The 17,760-nt window shown below is 40.9% G+C and overlaps 2 protein-coding genes across 2 annotated transcripts; both read right to left on the bottom strand.

Annotated features, from left to right (window-relative positions):
• Nucleotides 1-187: 187 nt before the first annotated feature.
• On the bottom strand, nt 188-7,276 carry LOC146657537 (melanopsin-A-like). The gene is made up of 9 exons (XM_085426983.1): nt 6,415-7,276; nt 4,577-4,710; nt 4,222-4,425; nt 3,918-4,089; nt 2,830-2,991; nt 1,835-1,942; nt 1,520-1,691; nt 1,144-1,287; nt 188-976 (listed from the first exon to the last, which is right to left on the bottom strand). Exons 1-9 carry the CDS (start codon nt 6,579-6,581, stop codon nt 569-571), a joined length of 1,671 nt encoding a protein of 556 aa, XP_085283109.1. The 5' UTR covers nt 6,582-7,276; the 3' UTR covers nt 188-568.
• Nucleotides 7,277-10,586: 3,310 nt separating this feature from the next.
• On the bottom strand, nt 10,587-16,217 carry LOC146657538 (putative defense protein Hdd11). The gene is made up of 5 exons (XM_085426985.1): nt 16,025-16,217; nt 15,434-15,546; nt 14,934-15,043; nt 10,784-10,848; nt 10,587-10,696 (listed from the first exon to the last, which is right to left on the bottom strand). Exons 1-5 carry the CDS (start codon nt 16,215-16,217, stop codon nt 10,587-10,589), a joined length of 591 nt encoding a protein of 196 aa, XP_085283111.1.
• Nucleotides 16,218-17,760: the final 1,543 nt, after the last annotated feature.

Genomic DNA, 17,760 nt, shown 5'->3' on the forward strand with positions numbered 1-17,760 from the left:
ATTTCACTCTGTTCCAGTGAAAAAGCTCAAGCGGTCCATATGACCTAACGGATTAGTGTTACAACACAAGATGTTGTGCTGTTAAATTCTTTGTGGTAATAAAAGCCAAAAAGAAAACATCAATGATGTTGGCGTAAAGAATGAATTCTGTTTCAGTTCAAAAGTTTGCATCACAGCTGCATGGACCTTTGCTTCAATAGATAAACTTAAATTCAGCCTGTCAAGCTTTAGCCCCAAGCTCTTGAAAATATGTAGTTGCACTTGTCATTTTTGAAAAATCTAATAAAAGCTTGCTGCCCCTTAGGGGTCCTTTGTCCGTGCCAAACTCTGACGAACACTGCACACTGCATACCAGAATCAGCTTATTGTTTCATTTGCCATACAAGTTTTCCTTGTAGAGTCAATTAGTCAATAGAGGGGAGTAGAGGGGCACGCATACATGTAAGAGCTGAATAACTTCTTATGTCTATAGCCAATATGAATGTTGGCCTGTAGCAAAAAGTTTGATGTATATTTTTTTTATTAATCCGGAAACATCCAGTGGAAGTGTAATCAGTAGTCCAGTTGGTCAAGAAAGTAGTTCAAGTGCCTCAAAAACTTCTGATGAAAAGTTTAGGGTGACAAAAACATTGTTCTCCATTGACTCAATGCTGTCTTCTAAGGAGACACTGTCTTGGTTAATGAGGCTGCTTTCAGTGGTGGGACTGATGACGATGATGCGAGGAACACCCTGGGGTGATCTGGGGCCTGTGGGTGGCATTTTTCCAAAATTCAGGCAATCAAAAGAATCGCTCTTGTGGCTGTTCATCCTATCGCAGATTCTTCCTTTCTCGCCACAGGCATCTGAAATCGCACTGGTCAGACTGTGGCTGCGCCTCCTGGTAAGAACTAGGAGGGGGAGAGCGGCGATGGTCAGAGAACTGGAAACCAGCTCGTGATCACAGGCCCTTGATGGTTCACTCATGACAGACGGATGCTGGGAGTGTCAAAAAGTAAACACATACATGAGAAAATCACCTTCAGATCATGGATGTGTGATGTTTTACTACATGCGGGCAAGTAGTGTAAATCGTAGATGAATAAAAGATAACATTGTGAGTTTTCAGATTCACACTTTCACATTTTTCTGCAGTGTTTCCTCACCTTCTCTGCTGTGTGGGTTTTGGTTGTCTTCCGGTCTAACTGTTTTTTACAGGACCTCTTACAGGACTGACTGCGTGATGATATGCTTCTGAAGGAATCGCCTGACCTCCTGCCCAGAGGCTCCATCTCCACATCCCTCAATAACTGCAAGCAAAAAATAATAATAATTAAACTGAGGAAGTTTAGTAGATGCCAAACATTATTCAAAGCTAATATTAGTGCAATTTCCACCTGCATCTTGCTAAGATTATTAATACTTCAAATTTATTAGAATTCATTTTAGATAAGCAGAGAGAGAGATTCAACATAAGAGAAATCTTGTTTGTTCGGGCATTTTAAACAACAGCCAGATAAAATCTACTCTAACCTAACTTACCACGTCAGAGAGGTTGGAGGAGGCAGTAATAAAGTGGGTCCTTGATGCTGACGACTGTCTGCTGATGATTGAGTCTCTGAAAGAGGACTCGCTGATGGAGGATGAGATGCATTCTTTTCGAGGAGTGGGAGACAGAAACCACAGGCAGGGAAATTTCTCTACCAGTGCCATCCTGTACAGTGCAGAACAATGCACTCATTTAGACTCCAGCTTGCTACATGTTGGTAGCATTTCTTCCAAAATAATACATTGGCACTGCACAACACAAGGGGCTTATATGAAACTTTAAAATGAAATTACCGAATCATTATTTACCTGTATTTGTTGTGTATGATAGCATAGATGATAGGATTGTAGATAGTGGAGGCTTTTGCTATTATTGCAGGGACTGTCTTGGAGTATGGCGACAAGATGTTGGCATGGCTGGTTCAGACAAAACAGCAGCGTTTTAAAAAGATGGTTTCGTTTGTTGCATGACATCACAGAATCAGAAATGACCGCTGCAAAGATCCAGTTTCTCTTTCGTGTTTTGTAACATAATTAAGGGACATATTTGGTTAGAGATTAACGAACATGTGCCAGCTGCTAAAGAGGGTCGCTTAAGTCCATCTGATCATCTTTGCTTGCGCGCGTGCATGTGTGTGTGCACAAGTGTGACTACCTTTCCACTGAATGAGCAGAATGTGATTTCAAAGTTACATAACTAATTGTATGTCCCAGGGTAGACATGTGGTTTACTGAATGTTGTGATAAGCACAGGGCATATGAGCAACTTCACCGTCTGTTGTATGTAACCCAACCAGGAAATACTGGCCTCTTATTGACACAACATTATGTAATGATAAAAATCCAACCACAGAATATAATGAGGCAAACATCATTGAATTATACTGAAGCTTTGTTTGTGATTGCTTATGTGAAGAAATGCCTGAACGTTATATATGGAGAAGATTAATAATTCAGAATAATATTTGCCCAGTTATTAAAATCTTGTGCTTAAAACTGCTCCCATATAGCACACCACCACTGCGTCTCTAGTGAAGTGTTACTTGTTCCCGTTCACCATGTTGTAGATAAGTACATCTGATAGTGAGAGCAGTGAATGTGCCCAATATCATTTTCTCACCAACCATTTTTTACATTATGATGAAGGCCATAACAAAAACAGGCAGTTGTAAACCTGACTTTTTCTGATTTTTCTGACAGGTATGCTTTCAAATGAACAATCTACAAATGCATGAATCTGTTATGTACATTACCAAGGGATAAAAGTACACAATCATCAATATTAACAGATAAAATAATCTTACCCAGACCAAGAAATTAGTGTGACGCAGGCATATGGAGACCAGGAGAGGACGTAGACCACAATTACGACAAAGGCAATTTTTGCCATTTTCCACTCGCTCCTAATAGATTTCTGCTGGATGAGAGTGGATTTTCTCACCTGAGTCCCCAAACGTTCTAGTTCCCTGTAAATAGAGCAGGATGGACAGCGTGGTAAATATATTCATACTATATAGTTCTTCTTTTTAACTTTACATGGCTACTGCTCCATGCTCAATATTATTGCAGAAGATCTTTTAGGAATATCTGCACTGAGGAAAAGACTACAGTATCACATAAATAACCTCAGTTTTCTTTGGGGATGTAACTCTCTCTTTAAGTATTACTACAGTCATCTGAAAGTGCTATTGTTACCACAAATTATAAGTAATAAGCATTTTTTTAAAACCTTCTGATTAATTTCTGAACACAAAATACCTATTTTCTACATTTGTGTTGATAGTGTCTTTAAAAAAATTGCCCACTCAATACACATGCCTTTCTCCCTGAAGCATGAAGTTCACTGCACCTGCTGCTTAGATGGAAATAGCCCTTGGTCATTCCAGGTCAATAACACAAGCAATTGTTATGTTTAAAAACACAATGGATGCCTCTTTTGAACTAAAAGGAGGTAGATAATGAGGTAAAACATGTGTTTTGAATCCAAATTAACTGTCCTCCAACACTACAGTGTGTAAGACTGAGGTTATCTTGAAGTATTTCCACATTTTATTGAAAACACGGTTGTATCTTATCATAAATTCCTTTTCTGAGTATCTTTCCAGCTTAGGTGGAGGAGCAGTGCACTATATGCTTTAGGAATAGGCTTGTGCATTTACAAACACAAGATATAATAATAAGATACAAAATACTAAGTGTATCAGGAGCACACGCAACATCAGAATTCACCAAAGAACTCATAAGAACATAATAATTAAACTAAAAGAAGTAAGTAGTTCATGCACAGTTAGTCCCTGCATTGTTTTTTCTCTGTAAGACTGGATGTTGCACAGAATCTAATATTATAAATATACAAGCACGCAGCATATTAAACACACAAGATCTGTAATACCTCCCAGTTTTCCTTATAGACAGAAACATTAGAAGATAGCAGTAAAGGATGATTCCCAGTGGGATAAAGAAGACAAAACAGCACAGCATCATTGTGTAGCTCCTACTGGCTGTCGTGTACGTAACATAATCCCACGTACAAGATGTCATGAGGCCCTCTGGGATATAGGAGCCTAGAAGTGAAAATAAAATATGTCAAAATCACAGAAAGCAGTAGTTTTCAGTAATCATAATAAAATAGTTAAACACTAGTCTGGACTTGTGTTTACTAGAAGTAAAAAGACATGCAGTTTGAGGAGACTCACTCCAGCCAACTAGAGGCGCTAGACTCCATGCCAAAGAGTAAAGCCAGACCACGAGAATGGCAAGAGTGGTTCTTCTTTTCGAGCTCCAGTGGATGGCCCTCAGAGGCTTGGTGATAACTAGATAGCGTTCAATCGAGATGGCCAGCAGGTTTATCATTGAGGAAATGCCAAACAGGGCACCACAGAATGCATACATCTTACATCCTGCAAGAAACAGCACATCGACAACCTGAATGTAAAAATTTGTAAACAAAAATATGACTTTAACACACACACACACACACACACACACACACACACACACACACACACACACACACTTCACTTTGTATCAGAACACAAAGGAGACAATTACCCATCTCTCCAAATACCCATTCCTTGTAGAGGCAGTTGATGAAGAAGATGGGGGACTGCGTAAAAGCCATGAGGAAGTCGCTGACTGCCAAGTTCATGATTAAGTAGTTTGGCAAGTTACGAAGTTTCTTGCTGCTGCAAAGCACACAAACATACAGAATGTATGGAAAATCGTATGTTATACAGCACAGTGGCATTAAAAATGACAACATTAATCATTCTGAGGCTTTCTCGCAGTGATCAGAAAGCTAAAATAAAGTCCTCAAATACAGCAGTCATCTTTGAGACTGTTTAATGTGTTTTGATTAGTATAATCCCTCAGATGACTAAAATGACAATAATTTTGTAATTTCATCGTCTAATTATTATACATATATACTCATTTTTGAAAAACACTGTTTGAGTCATACTTAAAATTAAATCAATGCAGATTCTTTTGGTTCGAATGGTATTTGAATCCAATTTCTGCAACTGCAAGTCCACATTTTAACTGGTTAAATTCTCTTTCAAAGGTCAACTTAGAAGAGGTGCAGGATGAGGATCTCACCAAACCATAGGAAATTCAATATCCTGAATTATTTTTGTTTATTTATTTATATTTTTGGCAGGTCCAAAACACTGAAAACATTTGCCTACTCCACATGTATTTCCTTTGCATGTAAAGCTCAATATAATATAATTAAATAATTTTACGGTTTAATGGTCAATATTGATCAGAGACAAGCTCTTTGTTAAACTATTCGACCATGTGTGAACTGGTATACTTGTATTCAAGCTTGATTACCCAGGATATTGACCTGCTGTCTTCTTCCGTCACAGCTTTTTGTTCCTGTTTATCCTGAATTTAACTTTTTTCCTGCAGTTTTAATGAAACGTATTCCACCCAATTTGTTTGAGTCGATGCCTTTGCAAACAATACTGTATTATTGAAGAATATTGAACGTGTGCGTGAATATTATAAAGCATTTCCCCAAAAATCAGCATATTGATTGCGATTTCATTCAAGCTCTAGGTGTGTGTTTGTGTGTGTGGGTGTGCGAGTTGTGTGTTTCCTGGAACCCATAACATCATGCGCATTTCTGATTCACTAAACACAAATTATGAGAGCAACACAATGGAAAATCCATCTAATCTGTCTGTGATGATGGACAGAGGAGCATGAAAGCTTGTGACAATCCCCAGAACAGCAGCACCACTCACACACACTGACCCAGTTTTTGAGTACCATTTAACTTAAATGGTACTCTGAATTACACAACACATAACACATTCTTCCATCCTTGACTTCTAAAAGAAAGTTTACAGTTGTGATGTTACGAGACTGATCCATCAGTGGCATGCAACCTTAACAGGTGTCATTTACTTTTGACTTGTTGCATTACATGGCAGTAAATGGTATTACATAGCAGTGTGGATTTCATGGTTGACTTGAACTCCATGGTACATTGGATTCTAATTTCAATGCCATGTATATTTATGCAACCATTAATCTATTTTCAGGTATTTGTGCACGCAGCATTTAATTATTGATTTTTCAAAAAACATTTTTTAATTTGATGCTACTTAGCTAAGATTACCTTCTGGACACTGTGATGCAAAGATTACTTTTACTTGTAATCACTAACTTGTTTGATGCACTGTCAAAACCCCTTAACCTTTATTGTTTTGCTTCATAAGTACAGATAAAGAAACAAAGAGTATAGTATAATAGAGTTCATACGAGAGATCATCACATCTTGCACACTGTAAATGGTAAAAGCTCAGATTATCTACAAAAAAAGGGATATGCACAATTATTAAAAACAAAAATCTAAATAAACAAGCCAGTTTTATACCTACCTGTAGAAGGCAAACATAACCAGAGAGTTTCCAGTGATGCCCAGTGCCCCAATGATGAAGACAAATGAAGCCACAATGTAGTGAACATGATCAGGCACGTCCACCTTGTTGAAGAAGCTTCTCTGGCTGTGTGCTTTCTCTGGCTCCATGCTCTCAGTGGACCACATGGTTCAAACACCTCATCAGAACTGTCAGTCTGGCGGGCTGGGCTACATCTACTAGTTTGTAACTAACTTGACTTTGCTCATGCTGAACATCCATAGTTGTAGCATGTGCACAAAATGAAACACCGGAGAAGTATACAGAGGTTTGATTAATTTTAACTTTGCTGCATGTTTTCAACACCTCCCATTGTATACGAAGCACTAAATCAGAGGAAGTAGGTGATCCCCACTTTGTGAAATGCTGAATCTAACTAAGTGCATATGATTCGTTTAGGAGAGAAAGCTGGAAGAGCTGCACAGTATGATACAGTTACACTACCAATCTGGAAAGATTTACAAAAAAATATCTGCAATAAAATATAAAGCACTGAAAATATAACACCTCCTCTTCTACTTCTTTGTCCAGTGGTATATGATGCAAGGTGTCCATATCCTTTCAGATGTTGTCTCCAAATGTACTTTCTGTTATTTACTGCAGGTCTGCTTCAAAATTGTGTCTTTCACCTGTTGTATCCAAGTATTTCCTGTTGTTGTAGCAAGCTGCTGATATTCTTGTTAAATCCCACAGTTGTTTTGCTTTCAGTGTTAGCCTGCAGCGTCTTCAGCCTTCGCACCAGCTGTCCACCAAGATCTGAATCAGTAGCCTGTCTCTCATTATCTTGTGAACTAGTGACTTCTAACCTCTCATCTCTCTCTAAATGTGCCTCTCCCTCACTGTCCCATGGAGCTTTGTGTTGCTCTCTCAACCTTTCCCTTGTCATACTCTCTCTCTCTCTCTCTCTCTCTCTCTCTCTCTCTCTCTCTCTCTCTCTCTCCTCTTTCTCACATGCCCTACCCGTCCTGAATGTAATATGGCCCAGCCCTGAGCGCTATCCCTTTAACCACCAGCTTCTTACATAACAAACATATCGAATACTTGCACCAAAAGCCATTTGAGCTCGGAAATGCATCGGACATTGCAAACTAGATGAGAGCACAGTGCATGTAACATTTCACAACCATTGATTCCAGCTAGTACTGCAAGTCATTAGAAACCATTACTATGCAGAATAGTCTATCCGTATTTAAATGCATGCGAGTAGTCACGCAAGCTCAATACTGACGTGCGTGTGTTTATCCAAATGATGCATGCTCTGCAGTGACCTCGTTGTGTGATTTTACAGAGTCTGGCATGCACAGGCTCTGTAGGATCACTCACAGAATTAAACTAATCTCCCTTGACCAATGAGCACAACATGAAGGCTATTGAAGACAAAATCACAGACCTTCAAATATTTATACCTCCAGTTAAGCTCTACAGGTTACTAATTTGAAGAAATGTTGGCAATTCATTCCAGTCATTAAACAAGGCACACTGCTACTGCTCAGTTATTGCGTATCACTGAGAAAGACTGCAGATTGTCAGCGAGAAAGTCTTAACTTCACATGGTGTTCAGTTCATCAGATCAGTTTGATGGAGCAAATAGGGACTGTGCATTCTTGAGTGCCAGAAGTACACAGGTATGAAGAGACCATCAGATGGTTATTGCTTTTTATGGTGCTGAACGTACTGCTAAAAGAAGAGGAAGGGCAAAGAGGGAGGTGAAGAATGTAGAGCTTAGACAGAGATGTCAACTAAGCCCTTACGGCAAGGGGTAGTCTTAATCTGCACTCTGTGCATGCATGTGGATCAGTGTTTGATCTGCATACAATAGGAACTTATATGTGTGTGTCTGTTGTTGTTGCGCATGCCCATGTGCCTGCATTCATATCTGGCTATATAGGCATCTATATGTATTTGTGAATACATATACTGCATGCCATGACCTAAACATGGCAGAGGTTATCAGCACGTACCGTTGTCTGCCCTCTTGACTCCACTGCTATAACATAATTGTTTGCACATCAACACAATACGGACACGCAGTTTAAAATATCTCTTACTACTACTACAATTTACTATTACTTTAGATTTACATATATTTTGTATATACTGGGTTTTGGGATTTCTGACCCCAAATAATCTGTAAACAAATACAAATAGAGACAAAATACTGGATTTTAACTGTAGATGAATAAACCTGCATACCAAACCTGCAATAAAACTGCACGTTGTGCTATTTTGAAAAGCGAAAAACTTGTTAAAAAATAAAGAAATGCTGTACAAGATACTGTACAATAAAAAGAGTAAATAGATATTTAATTAGTGGAGTGGTCTGTTAAATACACATTGAGGAGAACAAGAGAGAGAGTGAGTGAGAGAGAGAGAGAGAGAGAGAGAGAGAGAGAGAGAGAGAGAGAGAGAGAGAGAGAGAGAGAGAGATTCAGAACAACTATTTCAGGGCAGTTTTGGAAGATGATCTTCATAATGGCTGCTGTATATGGAGAATCTCTGTTTCAAAATACTATTTGGACAAATGACCTTGTCGTGATTGAATAATGATCAGTGGTGTGGACTATTTAGAGTGTGATCTGGACAATGGAAGACTATTGAACCAGCTGGTAGCACTGGTGCTTAATTCCTAAGCTTGTATCTCCTGTTAAAGATATAGCCGGTTTTTGGCTCAGAGGGGAAGAGACTAATTATTATTGAGTTGTGCTGACGCTCTGATCACGGCTCCAACCTCAGGCACATGAGTCAGCTGGAGTTCAATACTTCACGACATAAAGGCAAATAGGTTATGGTAGAGAGTAAAAAAGAAAAAAGCATCAGGAACAGGGTAACCATCAGGTATATTACTCTGTCCCAGTTTTCCTGCTTAAAACATGGATACTGGAACGATCTTAATCAGCTGGGAGCTTTGACCTATTACATGATTACATACTTTTTTCTTATCTATTTATTAATTTATGTTTTTGCTGCTGGTTTCTACATCTGAATATTAAGGATTTTTCTTCTCTACAAAGACAACTCATTTAAATGCTAATTATGTTCTAAACATAAACACAGTGCTAAACATTGTTTTTTAAATATGCATGTGATTAATCAACAGCAATATTAGAATTGTAAATGCTGATAGTGAGATGTGTGCTTCCATAGATATTATATTCAAACAGTAAATGTTATTTAACATTTAACATTTATTCACCCCAACACAGGACGGGTTCAAGTACACAAATAGGAATCAATGATATCATATAAGGCTTGACATGTGAGCCGTGTGTAATGCATGTCTTAAGCCCCTTTAGTGTGCTAGCTAGCTGCTGCAGTACTGGAAATCTAAGTTATAGATCAAACCATGTGAAAAAAGCAGGTCATAACAAGCTCTTCAATGAGTGGAATGAATTTCGATCAATAACAAACCACAACAGCTGAACTCTATGCCGCTCTCTCTCTCACTCTCTCTAACACTCTGTCTTTTCCTTTTTTCATCACTCTGCTTGTATTTTTTTTCTTGCAATAAAAATAACACAACACACTTTAATGTAGCATTTTATTATCTGTAATGGGTGGTTCGGTAAATATGCATACATGCAATTAGGATACACAAGATATGGGAAGAGAATCAAAGTCTAGTGACAGAAAACAAAAGCAATGACAGAGTGAGCAACAAACATATATATATATATATAGACGTGTTCGTTGAGTACAATGAGGGAATAGGCGTGAATTATACTTGCTTTAAAATTCCTTATTCAATAATAAAGTATTAATAGAAGAGGGACTGACTCAGTACAGTCATATCTTGGCATATTCATACCTTAGTCTTGAAACCCTTTAATGCATTTTTGGAGGGGTGACTTTTCTTTTATAGATTTATATTAAATGTGACAGAACACACCGAATAAAAGCTGGGAACGAGATGAAACAAGGCATTTGCAATGAAGGTATATCTATCATTTATGTCTATGACAGATAAGCCCTGTAGATATAGGTCAGTTGATATATGATCAAGCGTGGGGGCTGCATTAATATATATGAGCTACATAGCTAAAGAAAAATTCACTGAGATGTGATATGTAGCTATAGGACTGCAAAATGCTTTATTATATACATATAACAAGAAGACTGCAGTACATATTTTATATTCATGCCAGTATGTTTAAAATCAGAAAACATATCACTAAGGGAAGCAGAGGTTTGCCTTCAGCCATTCCAGCGCTGGCACCTACTGCCAGATCAAGACCGCCTGTTTTTCCTGAGAAGCAGAAGATCGATAAGGAACGAGTATCACAAACATTTGTCTCTTTGCATTTATTTTGATTTGTCACCAGGCTGTACCTACCTCTGGTCAGATCCATGGACCTTATGTTAACCCAGAAGACTGTGCGTTGCTGAGCTACGGTGGCCCTGCAAAACCACAGAAGTAACACTGCAGTTGGTTTATTTCAAAAGCTTCAGTTTCTAAAGACAAACCAATACTGAACAGCCTAATATGTGTATATATATATATATATATATACGACGAATAAGGTGCCTAAGAAATACAGCAAGCTGTCCATACCTGAGGCCTTGGAAACTGCCAAGCAAAGACTCACAGCCTTGGCCAGCCGCTTGAGGAGGTACACCAGAGAGATAGAAGGCAGGAGAATAAACCAGCTGTTCTCCACAGAACCAGCAAAGGTGTACTCTCAGTGGCAAGGGAACAATAAGAGAACAGCACCACCAAGGCTGGAGACGGAGCAATACTGGAAGAGCATATGGGAGAAGGATGCAACCCATAACGGCAATGCTCAGTGGCTAGTGGATCTGAGGGCAGACCACAGCGACCTCCCTGAACAGGGTCCAGTAACCATCACAGTGGCAGATATCCAAGAAAGGGTCTCCAGTATGAAGAGTTGGACAGCACCAGGGCCCGACATGGTTCACGCCTACTGGCTGAAGAAGCTGACTGCACTCCACGAGCGTCTGGCAGCACAAATGAACCAGCTGCTAGTTAACGAGAGACACCCGGAATGGCTAACTGAAGGCCGGACGGTCCTGATCCCCAAGGACCCCAAGAAGGGACCGGTCCCCTCCAACTACCGACCAATAACCTGCCTCAGTACTACATGGAAGCTCCTGTCAGGCATCATATCGGCTAAGATGAACAGGCACATGGGTCAATACATGAGCGGGACACAGAAAGGAATTGGCAAGAATACCAGAGGCGCAAAACACCAGCTACTGGTAGACAGAACAATCAGCCGAGACTGCAAGACCAGACTGACCAACCTGTGCACTGCCTGGATTGATTACAAGAAGGCCTATGACTCAATGCCCCACAGCTGGATACTGGAATGCCTAGAATTGTACAAGATCAATGGGACCCTAAGAGCCTTCATCAGGAACTCAATGGGGATGTGGCGTACAACACTAGAGGCCAACTCCAAGCCCATAGCACAAGTTACCATCAAGTGCGGGATCTACCAAGGAGATGCTCTGTCCCCACTGCTGTTCTGCATAGGCCTGAACCCCCTCAGTGAGATCATTAACAAGACTGGCTACGGATACCGACTACGGAACGGAGCAGTTGTCAGCCACCTCCTGTACATGGATGACATCAAGCTGTATGCCAAGAGTGAACGAGACATCGATTCACTGATCCACACTACCAGGCTATACAGCAATGACATTGGAATGTCGTTCGGACTGGAGAAGTGTAGTCGGATGGTAACAAAGAGAGGGAAGGTAGTCAGAACTGAGGGGATTGAACTACCAGAAGGCAACATTGCAGACATAGAGGACAGTTACAAGTACCTGGGGATCCCGCAGGCAAATGGGAACCATGAAGAGGCCGCTAGAAAGGCTGCAACCACCAAGTACCTGCAGAGGGTCAGGCAAGTCCTGAGGAGTCAGCTGAATGGTAAGAACAAGATCCGGGCCATCAACACATACGCCCTGCCCGTGATCAGGTACCCTGCTGGGGTAATAGGCTGGCCAAAGGAGGAGATAGAAGCCACTGACATAAAGACAAGAAAGCTCCTTACCATGCATGGAGGGTTTCACCCCAAGTCCAGCACCCTGAGGCTGTACGCTAAGCGGAAGGAAGGGGGCCGGGGACTGGTGAGTGTCAGCACCACAGTCCAGGATGAGACAACGAACATCCAAGAATACATTGGGAAGATGGCCCCAACTGACCGAGTGCTCAGTGAATACCTCAGGCAGCAGAAACCCAAGAAAGAGGAGGGAGACGAGGAACCATCATGGAAGGACAGGCCCCTGCACGGTATGTACCACCGGCAGATAGAGGAGGTGGCTGATATCCAGAAATCCTACCAGTGGCTGGACAAAGCTGGACTGAAAGACAGCACAGAGGCACTAATCATGGCAGCACAAGAACAAGCTCTGAGTACAAGATCCATAGAGGCTGGGGTCTATCACACCAGGCAAGACCCCAGGTGCAGGCTGTGTAAAGATGCCCCAGAGACAATCCAGCACATAACAGCAGGGTGCAAGATGCTAGCAGGCAAGGCATACATGGAACGCCATAACCAAGTGGCCGGCATAGTGTACAGGAACATCTGTGCCGAGTATAACCTGGAAGTCCCGAGGTCAAAATGGGAGATGCCCCCAAGGGTGGTGGAGAATGACCGAGCTAAGATCCTGTGGGACTTCCAGATACAGACGGACAAAATGGTGGTGGCTAACCAACCGGACATAGTGGTGGTAGACAAACAGAAGAAGACGGCCGTAGTGATCGATGTAGCGGTTCCGAATGACAGCAATATCAGGAAGAAGGAACACGAGAAGCTGGAGAAATACCAAGGGCTCAGAGAAGAGCTGGAGAGGATGTGGAGGGTGAAGGTAACGGTGGTCCCCGTGGTAATCGGAGCACTAGGTGCGGTGACTCCCAAGCTAGGCGAGTGGCTCCAGCAGATCCCGGGAATAACATCGGAGATCTCTGTCCAGAAGAGCGCAGTCCTGGGAACAGCTAAGATACTGCGCAGGACCCTCAAGCTCCCAGGCCTCTGGTAGAGGACCCGAGATTGAAGGATAAACCGCCCGCAGGGGCGTGCTGGGTGTATATATATATGTGTGTGTGTGTCAGTAATTTGCACCAGAGGTACACTTCAACTGTGAGAGACAGAATGTGAAAAAAAAATCCATGAATCCACATGGTAGGATTTGTAAAGAATTTATTCGTAAATCAGGGTGGAAAATAAGTATTTGGTCAATAACAAAAATACAACTCAATACTTTGTAACATAACCTTTGTTGGCAATAACAGAGGTCAAACGTTTACTATAGGTCTTTACCAGGTTTGCACACACAGTAGCTGGTATTTTGGCCCATTCCTCCATGCAGATCTTCTCGAGAGCAGTGATGTTTTGGGGCTGTCGCCGAGCAACACGGACTTTCAACTCCCGCCACAGATTTTCTATGGGGTTGAGGTCTGGAGACTGGCTAGGCCACTCCAGGACTTTCAAATGCTTCTTACGGAGCCACTCCTTTGTTGCCCGGGCGGTGTGTTTTGGATCATTGTCATGTTGGAAGACCCAGCCTCGTTTCATCTTCAAAGTTCTCACTGATGGAAGGAGGTTTTGGCTCAAAATCTCACGATACATGGCCCCATTCATTCTGTCCTTAACACGGATCAGTCGTCCTGTCCCCTTGGCAGAAAAACAGCCCCATAGCATGAGGTTTCCACCCCCATGCTTCACAGTAGGTATGGTGTTCTTGGGATGCAACTCAGTATTCTTCTTCCTCCAAACACGACCAGTTGAGTTTATACCAAAAAGTTCTACTTTGGTTTCATCTGACCACATGACATTCTCCCAATCCTCTGCTGTATCATCCATGTGCTCTCTGGCAAACTTCAGACGGGCCTGGACATGCACTGGCTTCAGCAGCGGTACACGTCTGGCACTGCGGGATTTGATTCCCTGCCGTTGTAGTGTGTTACTGATGGTGACCTTTGTTACTTTGGTCCCAGCTCTCTGCAGGTCATTCACCAGGTCCCCCCGTGTGGTTCTGGGATCTTTGCTTACCGTTCTCATGATCATTTTGACCCCACGGGATGAGATCTTGCGTGGAGCCCCAGATCGAGGGGCTACAGGTCTGTGAGAGCCAGAGATTTTCCTTGTTTGAGGTGACCAAATACTTATTTTCCACCCTAATTTACGAATAAATTCTTTACAAATCCTACCATGTGGATTCATGGATTTTTTTTTCACATTCTGTCTCTCACAGTTGAAGTGTACCTCTGGTGCAAATTACTGACCTCTGTCATCATTTTAAGTGGGGGAACTTGCACAATCGGTGGCTGACTAAATACTTTTTTGCCCCACTGTGTATATATATACATATATATATATATATATATATATATATATATATATATATATATATATATATATATATATATATATATATATATATATATATATATATATATATATATATAGCACAATTTGGATCTACACAGAAAACCTAACAAAGTATATTTGTCTTACATGAAGTAGACAGGACCTTCACAGTTAGGCGGTATCCAGCTGTACACAGTGCTGTTGCCCTTGAGATTGGTGTTGGAGTGAGTGACAGCACCTCGAGGATTATGCGCGCACTGTGAACAATAATCGGAAATTGCTGTTAATTCTACTCTGCTGATTTATATCCATATATTCTCTTCTAATCAAATGCAGTGTTATGTCCCCAGTCACCAGTCTATCATGGGGCGAGCAGAAAAGGAGAAACAGACAACCATTCATGCTCACAATCCCATTCAATCCAATCCAGTCATCCCACAGTCCAATGTTTTTGGACTATGGGAGGACCCACACAGGCATGGGGAGAAACTCCACAGAGAAAGGCCCCAGTTGGCCAGTAGATTCAAACCTAGAACCTATCCACTGTTTCTTGGGAACAATCTTATTTATTGTACTTTTGGCATCTTTAACAACATTATGACCATTTGCAGCTCAGGTTTCAACATAGGCTTAACTGAAAAATGCACCTGAAGGAATTTAGTGTCTGGAGGAGGGCGCTGCCACGTCCCCACAGCGTTGAGGCCTCCACCTATTCGAGCTTCCAGAAGCACTCCTCTGTATTTTGGTCCAACGATGGTCACTGCAGTTAGCACAACAAAGACCTCAGTGTTTATATATATAAAATAAACAGTAGTTTATCATTTCAAATGTAATATTTAGATCAATAATGGATAATGGATAAACTCTTTATATATGTATATATAAAAAAAAAAACATCCAGCACGCCCCTGCGGGCGGTTTATCCTTCAAGCTCGGGTCCTCTACCAGAGGCCTGGGAGCTTGAGGGTCCTGCGCAGTATCTTAGCTGTTCCCAGGACTGCACTCTTCTGGACAGAGATCTCCGATGTTATTCCCGGGATGTGCTGGAGCCACTCGCCTAGCTTGGGCGTCACCGCACCTAGTGCTCCGATTACCACGGGGACCACCGTTACCTTCACCTTCCACATCCTCTCGAGCTCTTCTCTGAGCCCTTGGTATTTCTCCAGCTTCTCGTGTTGCTTCAGACTTATACAAAAAAAAAGTATGTTCATCTGTAGAAGAAGTGAAGAGCATCTTACCTGTAATGGGCTTCCCTGGCTGAAACACCCTGGCATTGGTGAGAATAGTGTAGGGTGCTGGTGAAGGCTGAGGCAGCACCCCAGAGTGACGAGGTAACATATCCTCACAGGCACCGGAGGGAGCACCGTTGGGATAGCCGTTAATAAAACAGAACATCTGGAGTATGAGCAACCCAGGCCAAAGGAGCTCCATCAGGCTGAATGAGGAGCAATCACTGTGCAAGCAAAACTATGAAGCAAGCGGTGTGTGATTATACCCTGGAAGGAGTCAGGGGATGGAGTCAGAAATACTCCCGCTGAGTCACGCAACCGAAAAAATTACATTTTCTGCAGCTATTACTTACTTAATCATGCTCTCTCTCACAAAGCTCACATGATTTCTTGAAAAGATCTTGCGATATTTCTGCAATTAAAGGCAGAAAAAATTTTCTGCTCTCAAATACACAAAACTTTTGAGTGCTTTTTTCTCTCTTTTTATCTCTGTCATTTTTATTTATATATATATATATATATATACATATATATATAATTGAAATAATAATAAAGTTTGGTGGTTTATAAATAACAGTGGCACACTACTGCGCTGGTTAGTACTTAATACTTATGACAGTAGGAGAAGAGTGAAAGAGGCAAACAAGAGCATGTATGTTGATACTCTGCAGTTAGAAACCTCGTCCTACTTAGGAAACATGCCCCATACTTATTTATTTTTTTGAGGTGAGCGATTCAGAAGAAAACGGGCTAAAAGTCAAAAAACAAACAAACTCGCTCCCCAAACCCCTCAAAGCTTCACAAAGACAGCAACAGTCATGGATTTCCTTGCTTGAATTAAACCCCAATGAATATTTATAACATTTATGAGGGCCAATATTCTACCACTCAAACTGGGATAGTTTTTCATTTGTAATAATAAAAGTTTAATGTACTCTTCTATGTGTACATAAAAAAAGCGCTTTGGGTTTCACACTTTCCTGAGAACATCTTATTCCACTATATGTGCTCACTGACCTTCTCACCTGCTTAAATTTACATTTTACTTGGTCAAGATGAGCTTGTTTAACATTAATAATGAGATTAAACATTTAAAAATGTATTAATTTAAGAAGTGTTTTAGTCTAATCTCTCTTTTTTTGGCTGACTCACTTCTTGTTTAATGATAATGTTTTTTTGTTTTTTCATTTTTCACCCGACTAATGCATTGCTGATGTGTGTGTAATAAGGTATTAATGTCAAATGCAACGTTGTGCTGCAGTAGTTTAGTTAATCTTTTACCTAAACTATATAACTATTAACTATATAAATGAAATAAAATGTAAAATAATGTTGAGTTTAATTGAATTGAATGGGTTTATAATGCTTCTAGGGTGTGATATAACTTGTTATGGTATATTCAAGTCAGTGAAATACATTCGGGTAAGGTGACCATTGTAATTACAGCATCAATAAAAAGTGATGTGCAGTGTAATCAGATAAAACCAAATTACAGCCCATCATTTATCATTCCTGTTCTCAGAACTGAATTGAATTTGGCAGCTTTAAGCTAATCGTCCACTGGTTACCTTTGACCGCACATTGTGATAAGATGCCTGAATATGATGTGGTGTCTAATGGCTTTATCTAAATTAAAGGCCTCTCTGGATACACTACAGGGTTTTATGTAAGTTTCATAAAAGAATATTGCCCTGGAAAGATTGAAGTTACAGACCTTTGACATAAAATGAGGCCAGAAGAACGGC

The sequence above is a fragment of the Rhamphochromis longiceps genome, linkage group LG12, assembly GCF_057381845.1.
Source record: "Rhamphochromis longiceps isolate RC_006_pf linkage group LG12, R_longiceps_female_GT1.1, whole genome shotgun sequence".
Taxonomy (NCBI): domain Eukaryota; kingdom Metazoa; phylum Chordata; class Actinopteri; order Cichliformes; family Cichlidae; genus Rhamphochromis; species Rhamphochromis longiceps.

What these genes read in the sequence shown, in the direction of transcription:
- LOC146657537 (XM_085426983.1), bottom strand. Translation starts at nt 6,581, where the DNA reads ATGTGGTCCACTGAGAGCATGGAGCCAGAGAAAGCACACAGCCAGAGA. An exon ending in ATGGGTATTTGGAGAGATGG is followed by an intron (nt 4,426 to 4,576) that starts GTAATTGTCTCC and finishes TGTTTCTTGCAG; the next exon opens with GATGTAAGATGTATGCATTC. An exon ending in AGCGCCTCTAGTTGGCTGGA is followed by an intron (nt 4,090 to 4,221) that starts GTGAGTCTCCTC and finishes TTTCACTTCTAG; the next exon opens with GCTCCTATATCCCAGAGGGC.
- LOC146657538 (XM_085426985.1), bottom strand. Translation starts at nt 16,217, where the DNA reads ATGGAGCTCCTTTGGCCTGGGTTGCTCATACTCCAGATGTTCTGTTTT. An exon ending in CAGACACTAAATTCCTTCAG is followed by an intron (nt 15,044 to 15,433) that starts GTGCATTTTTCA and finishes TATTGTTCACAG; the next exon opens with TGCGCGCATAATCCTCGAGG. An exon ending in GTCCATGGATCTGACCAGAG is followed by an intron (nt 10,697 to 10,783) that starts GTAGGTACAGCC and finishes TCTGCTTCTCAG; the next exon opens with GAAAAACAGGCGGTCTTGAT.